At 35.2% G+C, this 27,576-nt stretch overlaps 1 protein-coding gene across 8 annotated transcripts in view; it reads right to left on the bottom strand.

The window, feature by feature from the left end:
• Positions 1-27,576, bottom strand: part of LOC141453573 (RYamide receptor-like) — a 135,580-nt gene that overhangs the window by 49,370 nt on the left and 58,634 nt on the right. For 6 of the 8 annotated variants that reach the window (XR_012458087.1, XM_074126963.1, XM_074126973.1 and 3 more), the window contains one exon: positions 2,575-2,834. Coding sequence is in view for 7 of the 8 variants with exons in the window: in XM_074126963.1 (XP_073983064.1) it covers positions 2,575-2,820 (246 nt within the window). In the remaining variant the exon portion in view is untranslated. Of the gene's footprint in view, positions 1-2,574; positions 2,835-14,762; positions 15,026-23,698; positions 23,761-27,576 lie in introns of those variants that run through there. The other 2 variants (XM_074126999.1, XM_074127011.1) reach the window with 2 other exon arrangements.

Here is a 27,576-nt window from a genome sequence, read left to right as displayed (position 1 = left end):
TCATTTCCTAGTTCCTATGTGCGCATATGTAGACAATGTGGACTAGAAGTGTCTCTAAAAGTGATAGTCAAATATTGTGGTTGTATTCACGTTAAACTATTTTAGAGCATAACAATGATAATCAAGATTCTAGCATTAACACTCACACGTGTTTCTCTAAACGTTCTTTAGATATTTAAATTTTTCTGAACTTTTAATGTTGCTTACAAAAAATTAATTTAGAATTTTGGTTACCCACTGAATGCTTATTAATAATAAATCCAGTTAACTGTTTCGACCTTGTTAGAAAATATGCGCCCCTACGTGCATCGTCGTACAAATTAAGCGATGACGAATATATTCGTCAAACCCAGAGAATGTTGGATATGAAATTGGGTTGCTGCAATTATCCCCCGTGTTGGTCGCAACATCACAGACCCTGGTATTTATGCAAATGAATCCCTGGACCAGATGATAAAATACAAACAATTATGCAGGGAAAGATCTTGGCAGGTTAGTGTAGCCCTCGACTCAGCAATTTGGATGATCGCTAAATCTTGAACCCCACACATGAGCCAAAAGCTCCGCCTCTTGAATACAGGTAAATAGGGAACAAAAGGATTCTCATCCCGTTTTTTATTACCAGGCACACCACTTACTGCCTAGCGTAGCACCAGTGGTACACGAGTTGCTGGTTGGTGGTACGCGAAAAATAATCTATTATGGCGGACATAAAAAGTTTAAAAAAATTAAATGATAAAATTATCGTAGATACGTTTTTTCCTATAATTCATAAAAATTATTTTAATTAAATACAATATTATGCAGTATAGTGTGTATCTCAAGATATGCGAGAAAATATAATAGCACATTTAACAAGATTAAAATTATCTTTCATGGAGTATTTTCCAAAACCCGAAAACACAATGATCATTGGATTTCAAACCCCTTCCAAAAAGAAAATTTAGGAAAAGCTATATCATTACCAATAAAAGATAAAGAAAATTTAATAGAATTATCATGTGACAGAACTTAAATGATAACTGTGTAAAGATCTGCTTAAAAGAGACTGGATTGTAATGAGTAAGCCCTATCCAAGCATCTTTAAATTTAATTTTTTAAAAAAGTTTTAAAACTAAGATCTTACACTTTACAAAGTTTATAAAGTGAACATGAACTTGAACTCCTTTACCACTGATACAGTACAGTACATATCGTACAGTACATTGTATCTCTATTCAAATAAAGTTAGTAATAGTAAAATAACACTCGGAATAACCAATTTCACGAAATACAATCATTTTTAAGAAGTGGTACAATTTAGCATGATTTACAACCAAGTGGTAAGCGAGCCAAAAAAGGTTGGGAAACGCTGGTCTAGCCTAACACAATAAATGAATTCGTTATTGATTCAGTGATGACTAATAAAAGACAAGGCATTTACGAAGACTAATTCATACTATATCTATCTATTAGTTCTTTTTATTTCGACATGGCCTCAAAATATTCCAAACTTCTTGCAGTTTTTCGAATATATTTTAGTTTTAACTAAAACTGCAAAATTAACTGCCGCTGGTCACTACTGAAAACGCATGACGAATATACTCGTCATATCACAAAATTTTACACTTTTTTTAAAGACGAATAAAAGTAAAGTATAGTAATCGCCTATTTTTTTCAGGCGGGGCTTAACGTCCAACTACCAATTAGGTGTCGCGGACGGAGGCGACTAGCAAACATACTTTACTGTAAATTTCTCTTATTAACTAATAAAGGTATAGACTGGAAATATAGCCTATTACCGCAATACACCTTAGCTTTGCGGGTATAGTCTCTAACCGCTCGGCTAGCGTGGCGACTAGGACGAATATTTTCGTCATAAACAGTTAACTGGTTAATAGGGTTTAGGGCTGTGTATTATTCTAATATAGAACTTTAGTTGATGGTCTAACCATCCCTTTTACCCAAAAGTGCTCTTAATTGAATTTTCTAGGGAAAATGACTGGAATAAAAGTTACAGAAGTGCGGGTGAGCAATATGGATGCCATGTTTTAAGAAAATCCACCAGGGGCGTGAGTTACAGTTTATCTTAAAATAAAAATTTAAGAAAATAGCAGAAACCTAAATTCTTTCTTTTTGAGGCTCCGGCTTTCATCATACAGCCAGCGAGCTTCACTTATACGTATGAACAACCCCTAATATGAATATACTCGTATCTACATTCTACCAGACCTTCTACTTGCGTCTAAGTACCTAATATTTTTTGCACCCACTAAAGCTGATACGACATAACAAGTGCTTCTTTATCTTTGTAGCACCAGCTGGCAGTTCATTCTTGCCTTCGTGACCTCCCGGTTAATACTTCCCTGTTGGTTAAGAACACCGTAAAGCCTATCAAGGATTGCTGGAGAAGTTAATTGTCCCTCATACCGGAAGGATGCCTTTAAATACTGGTCTAGAGTATCCAGCCATTTTAATTTTTTTGTTTAGCGTAAAATTATTAATTTATCAAAATACATATTTGCCATAATATTGAACAACAAAAGGTCCCCCACACCAAAACAAAAACCAAAAAAAGCAAACACAGGAACTTACCTCAAATGGTATGGCGAACAGTCCGATAACAATGTCAGCCAAAGCTAAATTCGCAATATAATAATTAGTGACGTTGCGCATCCGGCGGCTAGTTAGTATAACCCAGATGACTAACCCATTGCCGACTACGGCCGCAATAGATATAGATCCATAGCAGAGGCTGAGAAAGACCACTAATGAGACTGGCGGATCATACAGTGTCTCCTCTTCTTCATCTGGCCAACTTCCGTTAGAGAGGTTCATCATGGCCCATCACAACACTGTAACAAAGACCAAATATAAGTAAAATAGAAAGAAGGCTGTCTATTTCTTGTTTATTACAATAAAACTTTATCAGTAACATAAGATCCACCAGTAAACTTACTTCATTCTTATCAGTATTGTAAAAAATATAAATAAAACTTTTCTGGATAAGGTCATTGAGTTATTTAATAACTTTATTGAGGTAAAGCGAGTCTACAGCTGAGGTTATTGACGCCTCCGCAGCTTAAGGATAGAATGCGTTCAGGAAGTTGAAAGAAACGTAGAAGAGAACATCTTTAGAGGAATGAATCTATATCTCTATCTCTCTTCTCTCCCACGCGCTCTCTTTCTAGGTGAGAGTCGCTATTCACCCTACTCCAGCTCCAATGGTCCATAAAGGGAGGAGGCTGACCTCTAAGTCTATTTTCAGTGTCAATTGATTCAAGGCTGTGGGTCCATCTTGAAGGATACCTGATAATACGGATGGAATATTATTTGTCAGCGAAAGGACAACTATCTTAGAAGCTGTGGACTACGCCTTTCTTTGAAGTGTTTCGGAATGTGCGGGTTACGGAACTCAAATTCCTCAAACTGGCGTTGCAAGGTGGTGGCAGTATCTTCTAGCAAGGATGCCTTCCCTAGTCCCAGTTCTTGATGGGTCCACCTCGCTAAGTTGACTAAAATGATGTTTTTTTTTTTTTTTAAAGGTCCAGACAGAACTAAGAATTAGTTGATTCTGCTTATGTCATGGACGTCTGCTAGATTCCCTGGTTAGGACAAAGAATTATGATTTCAGTATACGCCTCTACGGAATAAGGGCTAGTGAAGAATATGTGAGTTAGAATGGGGAAAACCCCGTTCAACCAGTTAGGACAATCTGAGATGTGATGAGATTCGTCTTAGTTCAGACAGTGGAGAAATCATCCTTATCGTTCGATGGGTTCGATGAACAGTAAATAAAATCGATTCAGCTATATTCAGGAAAATCTCATTAAAATGGAAAATCTATTCAGCAGATTCCGGTTTGGCCAGAAGCTTATTTATTGATTTTTGCGGGCGCATCAACTACTAGGTAATTTCCACTCTAACCGATTCCAGTAGAACCTGGAATCCGCGCTTGTCTTCCAGTTGCTTAGCATCCGAATCAACGCCTTTAAAGACCTAAATCTGGAGGGAACTAGAGCCATAAGCCGTAAGCCGTGAGCTTATTTCCGGCCGAATTGTCGAATTTCCTCTGATTTTCTGTTTTTCAGATATGAAGTTGACATATATGCCGGCAGACAGACCGACAAAGTGATAAGAAAACGTGAAAAATCCATTAAGATATAGCTTTACGAACGAAATCCTGTGACAGGCGATCAATGGTTGGATCTAACTGACTTCAAGTTAGCTGTTATTTGAGGCCACAGAAAGAAAATGGCTTTCCCCCTCCCAAAAAAAAGGAAATATTTTCTTTAGAAAATCTGATCATAAAATATTTTTATAATAGAAAGAAAATACAAAAATATTATTTCATATTTTCCTTGTTGCCTTTTCAACCTAATAGTATTTTCCTATTTCCAGAAAAACAGGATATAAAGAACTAGAAGAAAATACATTAAGAAAGAAAAGTTGATCCCAGGGGGGCCAACCGACTCCCAAGGAATGGATTGAAAACAGTTGTATTAATCAAAAGTAAATATTTTCTTAAAATATATGTGACATCATCATCAGCTGACAGACTCTCAAGTCAGCCTAACTGATGATTAACAAAATAATCTGTCAACGATCATCTTGGTGGAAGATTTTCTTTTTTGGAAATGTTCAATTGATTTCCAAACTTTTTAGAGGCTTGATGGAAGTGTGCTTGATCATTAATGACTAAGTTTTGACTATGATTGATTATTGATCATGATGGTTAGCAGGGAGGAGGGGGAAGATTAATTAGAAAAATCTATTTTCAAGTAAAACTAAATAATCAAAATAATAAGGACTTAAAAAAAACTTACTCTTACTGTAATTTAAGTGATTTAAGTTTTACATTTAGAAACAGAACTTTGACGCTTAGAAATATTGTAGTAATGCCTCTAAGTGAGCTTTAGGGTTGTGAGTAATGTTTTACTCTTCTGATTAAGACTGATTAAGGCCCCTAGACCAAACCTTTAGATCAAATTTATGTAAGCGTGGTTATATGAAATAAGACCTCCTATAGCAATGGTTAAAATTACTCATTGGTAAAATGACTGTATTCTGTATTAATTATTATTTTAAATTATATGCTTAAATATGCTCTTTTTACATTATTTCATCAGTTTCCGGTGAAGTGTAACACGGTCTTCACGAAATCCCTTTGGAGAAGAATTCAGTAATGGGAATAATTAATGTCAGAGAATCCATTATTTTAATATTTTAAGGAACAGAATATCCCCCAAAATATTATAACACCAAAATAAGGAACAGGAAAAAATTGCAATTCCAGTTTTATCAACATAAATTCCTGATCCAATTGTGGGAGTGTCCTGACATAAATCTCTCTCTCTCTCGCTCTTCCTGTTTTCTACTATTGGGCTCCCCCTTCCCCTGTAGGGTGGACAGAGAACAATGGATTCACCGCCCGTGGGATATTCTCCAGTTGCAATGTATACTATGCAATTTTCTAAGTGTGGCTAGCTTGTTAAGTTCAAGAACGAATCTCCATTACATTATCCTGTTTCATTTAGTGTGTTGGAACCAAGAGCTCCAACTACTGGTAGAACACGTGATCGTATCCAAACATCACCTCTCTATTCCCAAATCTCTTTCATCCCAATGTGGTCATCTACTTTTATTTTTCGTCATTTCCTCACAAATAAAAATGATTACAACTTTCTTAGATTTCTTTCTCTTTTTAGAAAATGTTTTTCCAATGTTTTTCTTTAAATCTCTTTTCTTTTAAAGTTTAAATAGGTCAAATTTGAATTTTAATTTATTCAGTACTAAATTGATGTAAGAAAAATTAAAGTACAATTGAAAAAAAGAAGAAGTTTTATCTCTCTGTAAGATGGGAAAACTAAGAAGAGAAATGCTGTTAAAGAATAAAACTTAGCCAAAGAGTTCATCATCATCAAAAGTATGGAGAAGCGCTATTTGCTCCAGTTTCTCACTTTGGTCTGGGCCCTAAGGGTACAGAATTCTCAGGAGGGTGTAGTTCAGTAAGAATGCATAGTCATGTAGCAGTAATATTTCACTTCTACTCTAGAAGTTCTTAGTCCTGCTTTTTCTTGTAAGGAAATGTGTTGAAGAGGAAATAAGAATGTTTGCCCATATTGGACTTAAGTTTGGAGCGTGGAGTCCTAGGATAACGGAAAAAGAGGCTGCTGGGACGGAAATTGTGATTGAAATATATTGCGGAGAAGGTTAAGGCTAAGGATGCAGACTTCTATTTTGACTGACCGTAATCCTTTTCCGGAATTTAGGGTTCCAAGGATGTTAAGGCAGGATTGCAGATGAGGAGATCACTACTAGAGAGGATATGATGGCTCTATGCTAGACAGTTATAAAGAACAGTTATCAGCAACAGAAAATTTGGGAGTTAAAAATATGTTTTAGATAATCAGGAAGTAGTTTTTAGTAAAAATATGATTTAAGGATCAGGTGGAAGGAAGGATATCCTGTAGTTTCCTCACTAATCCTGGCTTTCTGTCCCGATCATGTAAAACCACATTTACATTTGACGTATTTATTTCTGAAAATTCATTTTAGAAGAATTGGGAAGAAGGCAAAGAATTACAAATATAAATACATAAATAAAGCGCTAATGACATCATCAGTAGTCGATGCACCGTAAAAAATAAAATAAATAAATAAATAATAGTATATTATATATATATACGCACATATTTTTTCTTCACAAATTATTTACATTTCTCTACTTTCTATAAAAATAAACTGATTGAAAAAGCGAAGAAAACCCGCACGCACCGACTTATTCCCAGTAGGAGAAAAGGGAACAAAATATGTGAAGCAAGTTGAGAGGCGAGAGTGGAGGAATCCTGAGAGATTTCATGTCTTACTGCCAACCCGCAAGAAGTAAAAATACAGACTAAAAATAAATTACATCCTCCAAGAGACCTGTAGCATTTCCACAAGTAATGATGTGTTTACGTCTTCTTTTTTTTTGGAAGTATGGGAAAGTTTATTTATGTATTTGTTATTTATTTACAACTGTACTGTGCTGGATGAGAAAGTAAAATTGATCACAAGGATATATAAAGACATTATATATACATTTAAGGCGTGGAAGGAACTCCTCCCACGGTAATTATACATTTATATGAATAAATTAGATGGTCTCAAGGCTTCAGACGGCGCCAGGAGATAATGAGGATAATTTGGGGATTGGTATGGGTGTAAAGATGAAAAGCCTTGGGAGAACCAGATCGAAAAATGGAAGGGTCAGCTTCATTATGAAGCCAATCAGCTTCAGTCATTATGAAGGGTAAGCTTCGCGGCAAAGAAGGGAGCTAGTAATTTGGCGGAGAATTTCTGGATTAGGATGACTGGATTTGACGGGAATTGGAAGGCACAAATCAGCTCCTTGCCAAGCCATTTTTGCCTATCTTGTCTTATTCAGGCCATTTGATATTTTGACTAAAGGTTGATATATCCTAAAGCAGTTTAATAGTTCCCGTCAACTTTTTCCAATTAAGAATCCCGACAACTCCTAGTTTCCTCTCTTATTTTCCCCCATTTCGACTATGGTTGCCTTAGTGAATGGCCGGTCTTTCTGGTGATATTGAAGCTAAGGTCAAGCGCCTCCATGAACTGCTTTATAAGATTTATTTTCAGCATTTCCAGAGACTCTGGCATTTCGCACTGCTACGATGGGTTGAAGTGGCTTTTTCCTGTCTATCGCCGCCAGTATTTTTTGGCTTCTTTCCTTTTTTAAAGGCCATCCTATATTTTTCAACTCCTTAAGTTTAAATCCTCCATCCATTCCCGTTAATACTAGATCTCGCTCATCTGATCTCTATATTCCCTCAAACCGTACCTCATCCTTTGACAAGTCCTTCCTTATACGTGCTACCTCTCTCTGGAACTCCTTGCCATCATCTGTCCGCCATCTGCTCCTACCCTTTCTACCTTTAAATCCCGTCTATTCAGTTATCTCCTTTCTATCCAGCTTCCTCCGAAATTTTAATTGTTTTAATTTATTTCCTTAATTTCTGCTGTTGTTTTTATTTTCACTTTTTGTAAATACTTATTTATTTATTTATTTAATCACAGGCCAAACTATTAAGGCCTCTATTTGTACCTGTATTTATTCTTAGAGGACAATTGTTCCAGAATAATAAATTTCTTTTCTATTTATTTATTCTATATATTATCACACTATCTTTCATTACATCATCAATTGATAAGTAGTTCTCTTGTTTAGAAGTAGCCATCACATCGTATACCATCTTGTGGTATGTAAATCACTTGGAGGATGTAAATAACAATTCGTCTTCAGAAATTGCGACAAACTCTAGAAGACTCCACGAAATTAAAGAGAAAGAGGGCAAAGCGAGGACAACAAGACAACGTTGCATTTCTTGCTGCAAACAAAATGTAACAAAAATTCGGTACTGAAGCAGCAAGAGAGAAAACTACGATATAAGAGTGATGACGTTTTGCCCCGAAAAGCCATCTCTATGTCTCCCTTGCTTTAACAAAATCCATTATTAAATTTAATTATTAATTATTGTAAACATAACAATTAAATAAACTTATGTATTTTGTTCTATATTCCATTTTGTATAATGACTTAATTTTTTGGGGGGGTAGAAATATATTTTACAGAATTACATTTGTCATAAAATATATGTTTTCAACGCATTAAATAAATATGTCTGCGTGTACCACCGGTGGTACACGAGGTCTGAAGATCAAGTTTAACGTGTACTACTGTTGGTATACATGACCCATTTACTAAATCTTTTCAGCAAAATGCTAGGATACTATTGAGGTAATTTATTTTTAGTAAAAATGCTAAGTTCAAAGAAAAAATAAAATTATGTAAATTGCTAATTTTATTTTCCGCTGTCCAAGAATTGGAAAAACTAAGTTTTAAGATATTTACATAGAGGTAATTTGTTTAGTAACAAGAATTGGGAGTTTTGTAGTGAAGAGATTTGGGTCTCTTTATTGGACCAAAACAGGAATTGAACATCCTCACATAGGAATGTGGCCTTAATATAAATGTAAAACCTCTTTGTTTTAGACCACAGAACATACTAGCTTTGTCTTTTCTCTTATTGATGGACCAAACAAAAAATACCTCCTTTTGTGGTAGAGAAAATTACAAAATTGAGTTTTCCAGATGATGAAAGGAGTATTAGTGATAAAAATGTCCTAGTTTTTCCAATCATTATAAACTGTACTGTTACAGTGTCTTGTTTAAACTGCATAAAACAGAATTACTGCAACACAGTAGTAGAGTGCGCATGATCAGTAGAGAGGGAACAGATTAGTTCAGCGGTTGGCTTGTATTCCATTTCCACGCGGAAATTCCTGGATTGAATCCAGCAGTTAGACTTAGATTTTCTCATCCTAGGAAAGCTTACTATCCTAGAGAACGATTGTGGGTTTTATGGTTGAAGCATGAAGAAGCGAGGTCGTGGATGAATGGAATCTGTTCTTAATGAAGAACTATGTTCAAGCCGATGTAAATGGTGAAGTTGAAGAAGCAAGAAAGGGCATTGACGATGTGATTGAGAGGATCGGATTATTGTTTAGATTAGTACGCATTCAGATCTATGGACATTTCTAGTCCATAAGTCCAGAAGAGAAAGAGTAGTTGTTTCTCGATGTGGCGTACTAGTTTGGATATTTTGCAAGAGGCCTAACAAGCATTGGATGAGAGAGATCTAATTAATAGACTTCTGATGATGCCAAGAGAGTCCCTAGCCTGGAGACAATCAAGCGTAGTCAGCGTAAGAGAGAGAGAGAGAAAGAGAGATTAATTTTAATTTCCTATTACTGTTGGTAACATGCTGAAGTGAAAAACTCCACCCAGACCTTCCTCCAGATCTGCCTGGATTTTCCTTAAAATATTTTTGGCAGTATGAATATACTTTTGGAAACTTTGTGGCTCAAAATCGAAATAGCTCAAACTTTATATTTCTACTGGTTACAACCGTTAAACTTGACAACAGCATAACGATCAAAATCGCTTGCTTAAAACGTGCACTTTACTAAAGAAATTTGTTTCGAAATAAAGAAAGAATTGCTGTTAAAGCTGTTTTTAACACAAATCGATCTTGATACTAAAGTTCTTCGTTTTTTTGTACCAGCCAGTAAGTTACTACAGAAAGCCATTCAACTATCCTCACAATAGCCCTTTAACAAAACCCTAGAATGGCGAGAACCAATCTATTTGAAACTAAAGTTACTTCCGATAGACTACGCTTCACAAAATAGTTTTTGTTTCCCAACTATTTTCGTTATAATGCACTTAAAACGGAAATCAAAACTATGATAAATCAAATATTGTTTTCACAAAACTACATTTAGATTGTGCTCATTTTCACAGAATTTTGTACAGCTTCTTTGTTCTATTTTAATCAGCTGGGTCCTCCCCTTCAATTCATTCGGTTTGTTGGGGGCGATTTGCTGTTTCAAATTTTACAGTTCTCTGCTCACCATAGAATGAACTGTATTGTGAAATTTGTGTTAGACATCAATTTGGTGGCATATACGTCAATTTTCGGCATTTTCTTCATTGAACAGATTTTCTAATGGAAATGTAATTGACAGAATTTTATTCATTTGAAATTTTTGGTACAATTTATTTTTTAAAAAAATAATCTAAGAACTAAACTATTTTGCGTGAAGACGCGATAGTGACGTAATTAAAATATTTCTGAAAAAATACTTCCTTCAAAATTTTTTCAATTCCAGAAGAAGTATGGAGAAAATGTGTGACTGTGTGTGCGTGTGTTTGTAAATATCAGAAGCTCGCCAGTTTACGAAAATTCTTATCAAATACCCTAAGGTTAATTAAACTTGCAGAGAATAGTTAAGTACTGGGCTAGTAGAAGGAAGTTAAGCTCTTATAATATTGTACGAGTTAAGATCGATGCCCTCTCGCGAAACAGTACGACAAATAAAAGGTACAATTGGGCATACAAAAGTTCCTCTCGGAAACTTTCTACGCCCAAAAAGAAACTAAAAAAATTTGATTCGCTTAAGTGGCATTTCTGGTTAGACGATTTTGTACAAAAGGTTATTACCGAAGTGAAGCTGAGGCTCGAAATTTAAAATCTGAACATTTCGCAATATTCTGTTTAGTATTTATAGTGACCTAGGCGCTACGATAGCCGAGCGGTTAGAGGCTAGATCCGTAATGCTAAGATGAATTGCAGTGCTGGGCTATATTCCCAGTCTATACCTTTAATGGTTAATATGAGAAATTTATAGTAAAGTATGTTTGCTAGACGCCACGGTAGCCGGAGCGGTTAGAGGCTAGATCCGCAATGCTAAGATGAATTGCAGTGCTAGGCTATATTCCCAGTCTTTACCTTTAATGGTTAATATGAGAAATTTACATTTAAGTATGTTTGCTAGTCGCCACGATAGCCGAGCGGTTAGAGGCTAGATCCGCAATGCTAAGATGAATTGCGGTGCTAGGCTAAATTTCCAGTCTATACCTTTAATGGTTAATAAGAGAAATTTACAGTAAAGTATGTTTGCTAGTCGCCACGATAGCCGTGAGGTTAGAGGCTAGACCCGCAAAGCTAAGATGTATTGCGGTACTAGGCTATATTCCCAGTCTATACCTTTAATGGTTAATAAGAGAAATTTATAGTAAAGTATGTTTGCTAGTCGCCACGGTAGCCGGAGCGGTTAGAGGCTAGATCCGCAATGCTAAGATGAATTGCAGTGCTAGGCTATATTCCCAGTCTATACCTTTAATGGTTAATATGAGAAATTTATAGTAAAGTATGTTTGCTAGTCGCCTCCGTCCACCGACACCTAATTTGGAAGTTGGAGGTAAAGCCCACCTGAAAAAATAGGCAATTACTTCACTTACTTTTTATAGCGACCCTACACTTAATCTCACAATGTCTAAATTGTAAAAACCACTTTTTCGGACCCCATATCGGATAAAAGTCAAAATCCCAAAATTAATTTGATCGCAAAAATTAAAATAAATTATCAAAAACTTTGGTCATTTGAGTTAAGTGTTTGCATTACCTCGTCCAGATATCGCTCGGGTTTAAGCATCTTCTTATGTCTTTGTTTGACGAGAATCCATCCAACATTTTGCATGAACTGGTGTCGTTGAATAGAATCGGACGAATCTATTCTTACAAAACTTCGCAATAAAGCGTAAGCTACCAAACTTTCAAATTAATTTAAAGCTTAATAAAGGAATACTTCACCACCTCAATAGATACTTCTTTCAACAGAATACTTTAAATTGTTTTCAATAAAGCAGTACTCAATATTGTCCAATATAAATTTGAAGTTTGTTAAATATAACATATCCCGTAATAATACAATAAAGTTTCTATAATTTAGCCTTATTGTTATAAAGAACATGTGACATGTGACGTGAGTTTAAAGATGGCTGCTGAAATTGTCAAAGCGGCCGGGAGTTTTGAACAATTTAGAAACCTATAGAACAACCAGGAACTTCTATAAAGGAAATTATAGAGGCAAAGCAATTATGGGATTATAGCCTGTCACAGTTAGGGTGATTAGTTTAGATTATACTTAAGGGATAATTGGTCTAATGGGTTTCGAAAAAGGCATATTTCCGGTTGGTTGATTTTCTTGGAACCCCCCCCAAAAAAATATTGTAAAGGTACGTCAATATCTAAGGGCCATTGGTGCCCGGAGCTTTACTCAGTGCATGTTACAGACAAATACTGTTCATCAATGAAGAGTGAAGTGTAAAAAGTTCCTAAGAAGGAAGAATCTAAGGGTTAACAGCTGGATTCGAACCCGGGATGTTTAAAATTTCCCATTGGGTTCTTTAAATATTTATACAATACATCCCAATACGTAACTTATTGGCCTAAAAAAAAGTAAAATGTAAGCATGGAATGTTATTTTAAAGAAGGGCTTCGAACAGCTTCCTCCTAGCACTAAATCTGACAATAGTTCAATTCTAAGTCTACCTCATCGTTACCTAGTAAAGATTAATGAGTCTTTGTTCTTCTGACAAAGATAGATTATCTCAATCCTTAAGGTATGGGACTTCTTCTTTTTTTTAAGAACAACCTATATTGACGGCAGTGACAGTGGATATAATATTGTTTGACAAACTACTCCTAAATTTATCAAGCAGCTTTTGGAGACAATATTCTCCAGTAGTATCTGAACTGGAAGATCAACAAGTTGGAAGGAATGTTTTGGTGGGTTTCAGAGTCTGGACTTTAGAACTTGAAATAACTCAACTAATGCTCCTTCAATTTAATCAGGAACCATAAGTCCAATATTGTTTGCTGTACAGGAGGCGTTTGTCCTCTAGCTATAGTCTTGTTCTGTTGGCTAAAATAGTCTTTAGAGCTGTCTGTATCGTGTGTTCATTTTCTTTTGTCGCTTAAGTCGAGTGTCAAGATTCCAAGTTGGTCTTTTATCCATGAACATCCCCTAGGTCCCAGCGGAACGACATCAGAGGTTGGGAGAGGAGTTTGGTTGTTGAGTTTTTAGTCTCCACCTACGAAACCAAATTTTTGTTAAGCTTTATAGCTAACTTTAATCACCTTTATAGGTGATTCTGCATCAAGCAATTTAAACGGAGACCTAACTAAACGAGTCTTTTACCTACTTTGTACCAACTTAAAACGAGACTTTTATGAGTAGCAACAAAAGAACTTTGGTTAAAAATTTCTTTTCCTGGAAACTTTATTGCAGGAAGTTCTAAAGAAGAGGGGTAGGGTAGGCTTTAACTTCCAAGGGCGTTTAGACAACCCCACAATACTGCAACAATCAGAGGATCAAAAATATTGCATGATTTGACTGGAAAAAAATAAATAGCTTGACAGGTCATTTCCTTTTCAGCGTATTCCATCTGTTCATGAGAATTATCGCTTTTGTTTGATAAGCTTTTCATGAAAACTGATTTTCAAGTTTAGGGTGCTAACTTTCTCGTGAAAATTCTAAATTTGACAAAAAAATGTTGTGAACACTCACATGACTTTTTCAAAGGTTTAACCAACGAATTTTTTACAAACTTTTAAACGTTTAAGTAATATTCAATTTTATAATTTTAGAAATAAACTACTCATCACCTCTCGCAAAATACCCATAATCCAATTTTTTGGGAAAAATTCATCAGGAAGTAGTAATTATTTCCGGTAAAATGGCACTTCCGGTCAGCTGCTTTTCCTCAAATATGGAAATACAGTCTCAAATTTAATTGTTAATACACAAGGAGGCAAGCAAGTAGAATATTAACAGTAATGGCACATTAAAGAATATCGTAACCCCCCCACCGCCTCTTCCACAAGTACCTTTGATCGATCTTTTCAGGAAAAATTATAGATCTACGCACATACAATTAGCACAACTTAAAAGAAAATCGTAGGAATAATTTTTTTGAGAAAATCTATACAAAGAAAAGAAAAAAAAAGAAAGAAAGATATCTTCAATAAAAATGATACTTCCGTTTATCAGATTTTTGTCACGACCTTCGTGTGGCATCCTCTGTTCGATGTCTAAGCCAATTATTAAGTTTTAACTTTCTTCGATTCTTCGTTTTTGATACACAGGCTCACACACACACACACACACTAGTCTGTAAAAAAAAAATCACTTTTTCGATCTCAGAAGACCTATAAACCGGATATTGCCGAGAAAATCTCAAAATAAAATGAAAAAAAAAAAAAATCTGCACAATGACCATACCTACTTCCGCTGGCACAGAAAGAAGGACGTTTTAAGCGAGAATAATCAGAAATATCGGAAGTCAACAAAATGTAATAACTAGTACTAACCACCAGTGGTTCTTTGATGACTCCGACGATGAATTAAAAACCAAAATCGCCAATAATAAGAATAACATAAGTACGCACATAAAAACAATCTATTTCATTCATAACGTTTTGCACCAATTTTTTCGTATTTAAATAGAATCGACAGAATAAAAAAAAAAAAAAATTATATTGACTAGACCGGAAGTACTGAAGAGTAAACCGGAAATTATTAAATTTATAAAAGAAATTACGAAGTATGTAAGAGAACAAACCAGGAACTACTCCATGTGTTTAGCATCATTACGTTTTTACATAAAATTGATATCATTTTTATTATTTATGTCACTTTATACCTACTAATCAAATGTCAATGTCTAAAATTTATATCGCAATTTCGTTTTTTTTTTAAAACAGCGAAATTTCCATGATAATGAGTATTAACACGCACACAACAAAGTAACAGAGGGAAGGTGAACTGTAACTGAATTTATAGCGTTCTAAATAGTAAAACTAAAATGATTAATATTAGAAAATTGTTAAAAAAATAATAATTCATTTTATTACGAATTGATTTCGCAGTGCAAGCGTTAAAAAGGTCTGAAAGATACTGTAGGGGTTAGCTGATCGACTAGCCAGCTCAGCTCACTTCCGTTTCTATGTATAATTTGTAATATGTATTGTGTAATATACAGGGCGATCCATTTAAAACGCACCACTCGCTAATAACTTTTTAGGAAAGCGGAAATCCGGAAAAACCCATTAAATAAACTATGTTTTTTTTTTTTGGTCTAGTTTTCAAATTTTCTAAATGGCTTCAAAGTAAAAAAAAAAAAAAGAAGAAGAAATAGAGTAATCGCCTATTTTTTCAGGCGGGACTTAACGTCCAACTACCAATTAGGTGTCGTGGACGGAGGCGACTAGCAAACATACTTTACTGTAAATTTCTCATATTAACCATTAAAGGTATAGACTGGGAATATAGCCTAGTATCGCAATACATCTTAGCTTTGCGGATCTAGCCTCTAACCGCTCCGGCTACCGTGGCGACTAGCAAACATACTTTACTATAAATTTCTCTTATTAACCATTAAAGGTATAGACTGGGAATATAGCCTAGTACCGCAATACATCTTAGCTTTGCGGGTCTAGCCTCTAACCTCACGGCTATCGTGGCGACTAGCAAACATACTTTACTGTAAATTTCTCTTATTAACCATTAAAGGTATAGACTGGAAATTTAGCCTAGCACCGCAATTCATCTTAGCATTGCGGATCTAGCCTCTAACCGCTCGGCTATCGTGGCGCCTAGCAAACATACTCTACTATGAATTTCTCATATTAACCATTAAAGGTATAGAATGGGAATATAGCCTAATACCGCAATACATCTTAGCTGTGCGGGTCTAGCCTCTAACCGCTCGGCTACCGTGGCGACTAGCAAACTTACTCTACTATAAATTTCTCATATTAACCATTAAAGGTATAGATTGGGAATATAGCCTAGTACCGCAATACATCTTAGCTATGCGGGTGTAGCTTCTAACTGCTCGGCTACCGTGGCGACTAGCAAACTTACTCTACTATAAATTTCTCATATTAACCATTGAAGGTATAGAATGGGAATATAGCCTAATACCGCAATACATCTTAACTTTGCGGGCCTAGCCTATAACCGCTCGGCTACCGTGGCGACTAGCAAACATACTTTACTTGTAAATTTCTCATATTAACCATTAAAGGTATAGACTTGGAATATAGCCTAGTACCGCAATACATCTTAGCTTTGCGGGCCTAGCCTATAACCGCTCGGCTACCGTGGCGACTAGCAAACATACTTTACTTGTAAATTTCTCATATTAACCATTGAAGGTATAGAATGGGAATATAGCCTAATACCGCAATACATCTTAACTTTGCGGGCCTAGCCTATAACCGCTCGGCTACCGTGGTGCCCAGGTTTCAAAGTACATATACATATATCTCTAATTATTGAATTGTCTTGCCACAAAATGTATTTTTGATAAACAAAAAGAAAATCAAAAATAAAAATAAAAGACAAAATTATCCAAATTTACTGACAGAAATTGCCACTTTAATTACGTAGAACTTAGAAGATTAATGGGATTGATGCACCTATGCGGAATATTGTAGAATATTGCAGAATATTGTACATACTTGTTATTGTAATATATATGCAAATATCATGATAATTTGATTGACTTCTAATTAGTTAATGTAATTCTAATGTCAACAGCTATAATAATAACAATAATAATTGACCATGATAATAACTATTTTTTTCAAACGAAAATTTTGAATTTATTTCCATTAAACACTAGACATAAAAGAACAGAACTAAATAGACGCTATCGATTACTTAAAAGACTCTCAGACGACAGATCAAAACTCTCTCTGAACAACAAAAGACTGATTTACACTTCTATTTTGAAACCCATCTGGGCGTATGGAATAGAGCTGTGGGATTCAACAAAACCGCACCAATCTCCAAAGGATTCAATCGCAACAATCTAAAATACTTCGAACTATCGTGAACGCTCCATTTTATGTCTCCAACCTGGACTATATACACTGACCTTAACATTTCTTTTGTTACCCATGTTGCTAAAACAAGATACAGAAAACTCCACTTCAGCCTGCAATCTCATATAAATCCTCCAGCTCAAAATCTTTCTTCTAGAACTCTTCCAGATAACCCAGACAAGACGCCTTAAGAGACAGTGGCCTCGTGATCTCCTCTCCAATGAAGAGAGTGACTAACCATATGTTTTGCAGTGTAACCACTGGGTAACTTCTCCACTCATTTACTTCTACTGTTCACTGTTACCATTGTTACTTATAGCGCTAACGCGCAGATTGTAGCACAATAAACGCAAAAATAAAAAGAAAACCAGCAGATCGGAAATAAGGTTTATTAACTTCATTATCGATTAGTTTATTAGCGCAATTTTAAACATTAAATTCTAAACATCGAAGTGTTTTAAAATGAATTATTATTATTAACATATATTCTTTGCCGGAATCTCTTTGGTGTTCATTTCGATCTAGCTCTATTCATGAAGAATGGGGATTTGTGTTTTCGATAACCACATTAAACTGAACAGCGCGTCGGCATTCAAAATGAAAAGCGGTTTTGTCACGTAGCTTCAAGGAATTATTACAATCGCCTCCTTATCATCAACATCGACTCATTTTACCGGAAATAATCGTTTTAAAGGAAATTTAAGTTCAATCACTGGTGATTTAAAACTTGAAACTTCCTTCACTAAATTTAATATAATTTTTGGGCCCACAATTTAGCGAGATTTCAAAAAGAATATACGATATAGATAAATGTTTTGAAGAGAAAAATAGTCCGACGTTTCGCACATATACAGAGTTCGTCATCAGAAACTGTAAAAACCTATACTAATATAACCTATAAAGTGGTACTTTAGGTTAACGGAAATGGTTTTGAAAAGTAAGGACAGGTTCTTTACCAAAATTTGGTGGAAATTGAATACAGAATATTTGAAACGGTCGCTATACATTCGTAACAACAGGAAGCGAGAGGAGGAAAAGGAAGATTCATTTTAAAAGAACGAGGAAAGCCTGAAAAGCTGTAAAGTAGAACGTTCCCGTTTATTTTTGGGTACAGGAATGCAGCCTTCGGCTGTACTCATTGAAACTACTTCGAGCCCCGGCACGTAGATAGCGCTGGTGTCGCAGCCTAAACTTCACTATATATTATTTCTTTGTCTGTGACGTTCATAATTTCTTAATTATTACTATGCTAAATTCATAATTTTTATGCAACTTATGTTATATGAATTTATTATATAATTTAAGTTGGTTTAACTCCATAGATATCATTATTTTGATACATATTTTAGTTATTTTGCTGTTATCTTCCCGGCTAGTTTAAGTCATTTTTAGTGAACATCAGTCAGTCAACTAGTGCGACTACGGTAATAAGTGATATTTTTCTAGCAACAGGATCTTTGTCTTATGATGAAGGTCCTCTCATTATAATTAAAAAACAGTAGAACTTCATTCGCGTTAAGATCTGGACGATAAGTGATTGCTCAGATCGTGGAACAAAACTTATACCCCAAGTGAGCCTCGTTTTAACACTTGTTAAATAATAATTAATATGATTAATAAATTATTTCTATAAATCGGTACCTATCACTTAGATACTGCTACCTTTATACATTAATTGAACTCCACAAAATTCGACCCAATTGTACAACCAGCAGATTGCCGTATCAGGTGTCTTGACACAGTACAGGGTCATATTCTCTTAAAGAAGAGATGAGATTACATTAGAAGTGTAAATATTTGGTTATTGCAAGAAGAACCAAATAAACCTCACAGAATTTTTGATCAGATCAGGTATGACGTCAGTTCCTTTTAAAATATATAATTATAATAGTTAATAAGTGAAGTACGAGTATGAGTTCGCAAACTTTTTTGACGTGAATACGTCTTTAAATTTGAATCATATGGTGGCAATCCAAAAAACCTAATGATAACAAAATCGGGGGATACAGTTTGGCATTATAGTTTCGAATCTATCGTCTACATCCAAAATTAAATTAGACCACTGGATAGCTAAAGGATCAAAGAATTCATTACGATAAGCGAGGACTGTGTCGCGGTGGAGGGGGAAGCGCCGCCATTTGGAGATCATTTTGCTGCGATTCGAGATTTGCAATGAGTATAACTTTTGACTCGGAGAAGCTACGATGTTCGTTTAAGTTTTAATCGTCAGCTGTCGTCACAATCTATCGATTGCATATAAAACATTAGTGTAAAATAGTGACAGTGAATATAATAAGGTGTTAGAATAAAAAATATTATCAAAAATATATAATGTCGGCCTATACGCGTCGAAAAGCCGAAACCAAATACAGAGATCATAAATGGTTGGAAAGGGCTTCTCAAGAACAATCGAATGGTAATAATAAAACACCATATGACCGAGTCAAGCTGTGTCGGAAACGTAAAAGAATGAATGCGGCCGAGCGGATTAACGACGGTGTCAGTACATCTGCAGCTGGGGCGGTTGAAATTATGCAAGTGGATGATGAAATCGCTTCTACATCGACAACGGACTGTATAGGCATAGATTGTGTTCGATCGTCGATTTGTTTCCTTGATTTCATCCTAAATACATAAATAAAAATATTTTATATATAAAATATAACCCGTTACGTAAACGTATTCACTTACAACATACGGCCGTGTCCATGACACAGCCGCACGTTAAGTTTTTTCTTTCCTTCATTTGTTAGGAAAAGAATTTGCGATTCGTGTCAAATTCTCTATTTCAAGTAATCACTGGAATTCACCCTTTCTTGTGGTTCTTTGTGGATTTTTAAAAAGTGGTCCGTATATGTGAACAAAATATCAGAAAACTGTAATATAGCGGAATCGGAAATACCTCTACCGGATGTATACGCTTTACTCGATCAGATTTTCACTTTTTTTTTCTTTTTTTTTTATTTCCGGTGAAAAAATTTAAAAACGGAAATCAGTAGGACTACAATACCTTCCTTTTATTAATAGTAGAGTTAGAAGATAGTAGAAATGCAGATACCTCAATTTAGTCGACCTATTTGGAATTGTGGTTCACGTTAAATTTAAATAACTTGATATTTATTTTCTGAATATATTCAGAAAATAAAATGTCCATACGTTAAAGGATTTGATGTGGTGTCCAGTTGAATTTTTATTAAATATTCAAATTGTTTGATCAGGGAATTGAATTATTCTTGAAGTCGTTCATACCAAAATGGCCGCATTACAATCACTTTTATTGGTTTAATTAAATATGGACAACCAGTAAATAAAATCAACCTTGAATGGGAAACACGGCCCTTTCTCTTGAGTTTAATAGAATAGGTGGTGAAAGCTTTATGAAGTTAGCTTTCATTTACTGAAAGGACTTCTTTGTCAATTGAAATCACCTTTTTATAAAACAACTTGTCCGACCCCTATCGGGGAGTAGCAGGTCTACCAACTTACAAGAGTGCTACAAAATTCTTTCAAGGTTTTCCGTCACAATTCAGTTTGTAATTTTTAACATTAGATCCAAGTACAGTAAAATTATAATTTTACTTCCTCTTACGGCTGGTGAGGGGAAGTATTGTAATCGTGTTAAAATTTCTAAATTGAATTTTCTACCGGAAACACGTTTTATGATCCACATAAAAAGTCGCAGTAAGCTCAATTCTATTTATTTCCTTTTATTTGGGTACCATAAGAGAACCTGAGCTCATTCCGCTCTGTACTCAGCGTGTTTTTGCCATTGTCATTTACACCGGAAATAACCGAGGTGCACCGAGGATATCCGCCAATACCGAAAAAGAAAACTAACGGAAAGTTGAAAATTGACTACCAGAGGATGTTACAACAAGGTTTTCGCGAAAATCGGTCAGCCGGATGTACCCCTTTATTGAATGTTTTATTCAATTCTTTTAGATTTTCTCAAAATCTGCTCAAACTATTTTTATTTTTTTTTTAAATTAGAACACCAATATAGATTTTAAGATCTGTAACATTTATGAGACACATTTTCCGAGGAAATTTTGATTAAGATTAATTCTGGAAGAGCGGGTGGTTAGGCTAACATATACAGTTATAATAATAATAACAGTAATAATAATAGTTTTTTTCCCGAAGGGGAAATATGCCACAGCACCTTCCAGATTAAGACTGGGTGTGTGGGGTTCTACCCACTAAAAAAACCCCTCCCTCTACAGGCATAACGTCCACTTCGGAACCGCCATAAGCATTACTTCAGGGTGGTGCCTCGTATTGAATGCGACTAACTGTAAATTAGCGAATTGTCTGGGCCTTCGATCTTATCGACGGTCTAGCTCCTTATTAGTCCTTAGCACAGACCTAGACAAAATAGGAAACTTCCTCCCACAGGTCCTAGGCTAGTCAGCATAGGATCCACTATGTTGTGCGGTGAAAGAGGACCAGTCCTTTCCTACAGTCTCGCTCTTTCCTCCGCCCATCTTTCACGTACGATACACACATCATCATGAGCTGAATTCCCCGAAAATACAATCCTGTGTGGCTACCTTACCCATTTTGCCAAGATACGAACAAAAGTAAACATGGTCGGTTAGGAACTGGGTTTAGGTAGTAGTTTACTACCTCGCCGTGTCTCCTTTCAGCCCAAAAGCTGCAGGATCTCCGATCAGACTAGCTGTCCATCGCCCACTAGGTATCAGCCAACCATCGTTCGCGCCAAGCCCGTGTAACGAACTCTCTTGCTTGCGTCTTAGCTACGCTTTTCCCCAGGACATTCTTCTGCAAACAGAACAACCTTTTGGCCTGAGCGAGCAGATCTATTGGTGCAAATAATAATAATAATAATAACAAAGAGAAGGAATTAGCTACGCGGTTAACGTACTGGGCTCCTACGCGGAGATCCCGGGTTTGAATCCAGCTGCTGACCCTTAGATTTTCTCTTTCTAGGTGTTGTCTGTAACAACAGAACACTGTCCGGAGGCCGGCAGTGCACTGAAAAAAGCTCCGGGCGCCAATAACCTTAGATGTTGACGCGCCTTAATCATTATAAAAATATTAATAATAATAATAATAAAAGGGAGAACACTGACAGGAGTTTGGCAGTGCACTGAAAAAAGCTCCGAGCGCTAACGTATCCTCAAATGCCAAAGCATGATTTATTAAATAAATTTGCGACTTTAGCGATTTTTTCACATCAAAAGTTTTATTTTTTACTTTTATTCAGAATTTGTGTTAGACATGAATAAGTTAATTAATGAATGAATATTATGATGAATAGCATTCAACTAAGCTGTTTACAGTAATTCATTAATCATAAAAGAAGAATTCACAGCTGTTTTCAGTCCACATTAAGTGGAGCCATATTATTCAAAACTCTTTTAAACAGCTGTTTAGCTAATATTTTATAAACAAGTCTCTAAAAATTTGGTTCTGTCATTAAGTTCTGTTTTATTGAGAATGTTTTATAGTGAAATCCGTCTCAGCACGCATATTTATTGGCTGACCGACCGGTTTCGAACTTCCGTCCATCATCAGAGGTAGGATAATTAGTTTGGTGTAGAGGAATTTTCCTTAAGAGAAGTGATTAGCTGTCCAGTTCACTGAATTCGCACGAAGTGGGTTCGGTTCCAGCTACAGGCCTACAGAGTTTTTCTTTTTAGAAGCTTCTTACAGCTCACATAGTCTGCAACTCTGAGAACACGGTCCAGAGGCCGGAAGTGTGACTTTAAAAAAGAAAGCTCCGGAAGACAATCGTCTTAGATGTTGACGCGTCTTAAATTCCCCCTCTCCCCCCAAAAAATGGGGAAAGAATTACCTTTAAACAAGGAAATTTTTACAATTAATTAAACTTACACCATTTTCAGCACAATTACTGCCATTATGCAGCCATATTTAGCGAGGAGAATTTCACAGGAAATCGTGGGGGGCCAAACCATCAAGAGATTGCATTTATGGTTACGCTATTTCCTTCAAAGTGAGAAATCTAACAACACGTTTAATGCTACTTACTACAAGTGGTAGCACTGAATATCCGGTTAAAACGGCACCTTAAAAGCAAACGTTTAAAGCAAATTGTAATAGGTATTCGTGAAGAGAACTAACAAAGAAAAAGGAAAATCCATTCTGTAAAGTGCTAATACTGGAATTTTCTTCAAATATCTCACTGAAAATTAAAAAAAAAAAAAGCTGCAAAACTTTTCTTTCGCGAAGGGTAAAACTAAATTGAGACTTGTAAATCGATTTTCACTGATTTAAACGGAAGTCTCAATTACTTTAACTAAATTCTACTCTAGATAATTACAAATTTAGAGTAATACACTGCAAATTAATAGACTTTACTAAAATCTTTAAAATTCATGTTTAATTTACTCTTTTTTTTTACAATAAAGATGTTACTATTGGGTATTACTTACTAATTACAATGCAGGGTCTCCATATTTAGTGAGTTTAGGCCAAAGTAAGAACTAGTTTTAAGATTAAAACAGCTGGGTTTTTAATTCTTATCTTTCTGTAATTACATTGTTTACAAGTATTTACCGAGGCCAGTTTTATCTTTGGTTGTAATAATGTAACATTACATCCATTGAGAACAAATTTTTTGGTGTAGTACAAAGAACAAAAATATGGTTTAATGTTTTTAATGTTTTTAGGGGCCCGATCTTCTAACACTAAACCTACCACGACCAGTCAATTAGCCGTTTTTTAAATTTGATTTAAATTTTCTAATTACAGCGTCATCATACCGTTATTAAACTTCACGACTTTTCCTAAAATATGTATACAATTGTTTTCTTAATATTCACTTCTTTTCCTAATGTTTGATTTTTCAGAAAAATTTGTAGTCCCTCTTAACTACCGCGACAGCTCATTTGACTGGCTGAATATTTAAATTTTATTTACTTATTTTAATATTTTATTTTATTATTATTATTATTTTTAACAGAATTCTCTCGAAAACTCAATTTGATAATGCATTTATCGGATTATTGTTTTGCATGTGGTGCATATGAGGCAAAAAATGTACGATATTGCCTTTTTCTATGGAACAAAAAATAGGGACGAGCATTCTTCGCAAACACTGTGAGCAGAAATGTATAGACGGAAATTTCGAGGTTTATTCGAATGGACCAACGAAATCATCGCTAACAAACCGATAAATTTGCTTTGATTTCTAAATTTTGGGACAAATTCGTGGAGAACAGTCAAAACTGTTCTAACCAAGAGCATATATCTCTTCCAAGGACATTTGTTCCCAACAAAGTCAAGATGCAGATTTACTCAGTATATGCCCAAATAAACCGGACAAATTTGTTATCAAATTATGGCTAGCGTTCGATGTAATAAAAGGCTTTCCATTTTTGGGAAAACTTGAAAGCAGAGAACCTTCAGTTCCGGTTGGGGAGATTGTCGCTCTGAAATTAGCAGAAATGTATACAGCTCGTGGAGGAAATATAACCGTGGAAAATCTCGGAGATGGTCTCAACAAATAGTTTTCAATATCCTAAACTTAACAGGGATAAATCCATGGATTTTGTATAAAAATCTACCGGAAGTGAAATTTCAAGCCAAACCTTTATATTACCATTGCAAAAGCATCACAAATATTAGTACTCGAACAAGTGGTCGGAAAATAGCCAAATAAGATACTGCAAAGGCAATAAGACTAAAAAATGCTGTCTAAACTGTACAAAATACGTATGCGGGAAATTAGCTATTTGAAAAGGCTATAATTATAAAAAATGTTGCAATAAAGAGTAAAATCTACGAGATTTATTTTTAAACAAAAGAAACTTTGCTTTTTCATTGTTAAATAATTATTATCTTCATTCTAAAATAAGAAATTTAAGTGATTTTAAAGTGCGGTCATTTGACCGGTCATGGTAGGAATAGTTATGCGTAAATGTCGGTAGGTTTAGGGTTAATAAACTGTGAACACGTTGATGGAATGCGATAATTGGCGAAAGCTTTATTGTAAGTTTAAGCTTACAGTAATCAAGTTTAATACAATAAAAACTTGCTTTTATTTATTGACGTGAAATGGAAACTTAATTCTAGGGCTTTAGTCCCCAAAAATGCTCACAAAAATACGACTTTAAACCGGAAAAGCAGCATTTCGGTAATTCTAAACTTGTAATTCTTAATTCAAATAAGGTAAAAAATTAATTAGATTACAGAAACTATATTTTACGAACAGAACATCCAACACCCATCTCAATGTAAGCGGAGACTGTCCGCTATTTAACATCAGTAATTTATTCAGCCCAACCGGAGTGTATTATTACAAAGGCAGTGGAAGAGGATGTCTAATGATGACGTTCCTATAGTCTAAGCGGCTTTGTTTTGGCTACTAAAACAGTTTCTATGTCTACATCCACAAAGTACCTAATACCAAACTAATCTTACACCTAAGTACCATTATATGTAAACAATCTTTAGCGTGTTTGTGTAAGGGCTATTATGCTCAATACTGAAGCTAAATTTATACTAAGCATACTCTTCGCTCACACTATAGTTACCGGATGTATTGTTTACGTATAGAGTTTGTGAGTTTAACAACGGAAATACGTTTTTAAGGAAGTCTGAGTAAGGAAAAAGTGGATAAGTATGACAATCAAGTGATAACAAGTGACATGACCTTCTATCAGCATTCTTACAACGATAATCTGTTGCGAATAATGTTGGTAACTACACAATAAATAGGGGAGAGATTAGTTCAAAGGTTAGCCTACTGGATTCCCACACAGAGGTCCCTGGTTCGAAACCACCTGCTAGCAGTCCTCAGTTTTTATCTTCCTACAAACTTCTTGCAGCTCACTGTCCGTTGATGGAGGAACTGTGTCCAAAAGACGGAAGTACACTAAAAAAAAAAGCTCCGGACGCCATTGATTTTGTAATGAGCTTTTAAAAGAGAGATAAAGTTTAGGTGTGCTTTAAAGGTAATTTGAACATTTAGCATTTACAGTGTAACTAGAATACTCCTGCTTGAAATGTCGCGTTACAAAAATTACGAGCTTAAAAATAGTCAGCCGGAAGTTGGTCAGTACAGAACGGTTTTTACGTGTTTTCTGTAATTTTCTAGGCAATCGTCAAAGAATTTAATTTATACCCGGAAATGACATAATAAGTTAATATTACCCATCTATACCCATCCATGAGTAATTTGATTTTAATTAACATGATCATTGATTAGGCCTATATTTTTTTAAAGTAAAATGTCGAAGTTTCATTAAAAAAAAATATTTTCATAATTGGCTGTAAAAGATAGTTTTTTGTGGGGCAACTTTCTAAAATATTAAGAACTTTTTCGTTTCTAAAATTAAGACACTTCCTTCTAAAAAGAGGGTGGTCATTAATTATGTTGCCAACGGCTGAATCAAAGTGTCTCAACTTCAGCTAGCTGCCATAGCAGCATAGATGCAATAAAAAGAAATACACAATGTGGTGTGAGGGAGTGCAATCTTGATATATCACCATGGTAACCCAGCACGACATTCAAGTCTAGTTCCACTATATTTTCCTTTGAATATTTACTTTTTCCGTTTCTCCACTAACACAAAGTCATTAAGTTGAAGTTTGGTTTTTCTTAAGAATTTCTTTATTAGAATAAGAAAAATTAATGATAATTTGAAATATTTTGGGGGAAAATCTTAGAAATTCATAAAAATTTGAAAAACAAAGAACTAAGTTAGCTGGTTGGGATTACACTTACAGTTATGTAAGCATGTCTAGTTTTAGTAAAATCACCTTGAGCAGTGAAAAGGAATAAAATGCCCAGTACATCCAACTACCGAATTAGGTGTCGTGGACGGAGGCGACTAGCAAACATACTTTACTATAAATTTCTCATATTAACCATTAAAGGTGTAGACTGGGAATATAGCCTAGTACCGCAATACATCTTAGCTTTGCGGGTCTAGCCTATAACCGCTCGGCTACAAGGCGACTAGGAAACATACTTTACTATAAATTTCTCATATTAACCATTAAAGGTATAGACTGGGAATATAGCCTAGTAGCTCAATAAACCTTAGCTTTGCGGGTCTAGCCTCTAACCGCTCGGCTACCGTGGCGCCTAGCAAACATACATTACTGCAAAATTTCTCAGATTAACCATTAAAGGTATAGACTGGGAATATAGCCTAGAACCTCAATACATCTTAGCTTTGCGGGTCTAGCCTCTAACCGCTTGGCTACCTTATCATTTCATCTTCTGGGATTTATCGTTTTTGTGGTATTTTGTTCACACACGCTCATCTGCACCATTTCTAAAACCATTTTCATTAGATTAGTT

The sequence above is a fragment of the Rhodnius prolixus genome, unplaced genomic scaffold (assembly GCF_049639745.1).
Source record: "Rhodnius prolixus isolate KJV_2025 unplaced genomic scaffold, Rpr scaffold_1, whole genome shotgun sequence".
NCBI lineage: Eukaryota > Metazoa > Arthropoda > Insecta > Hemiptera > Reduviidae > Rhodnius > Rhodnius prolixus.
The sequence above is the reverse complement of the archived record's forward strand: the minus strand, read 5'-3'. Positions and strand labels throughout refer to the sequence as shown.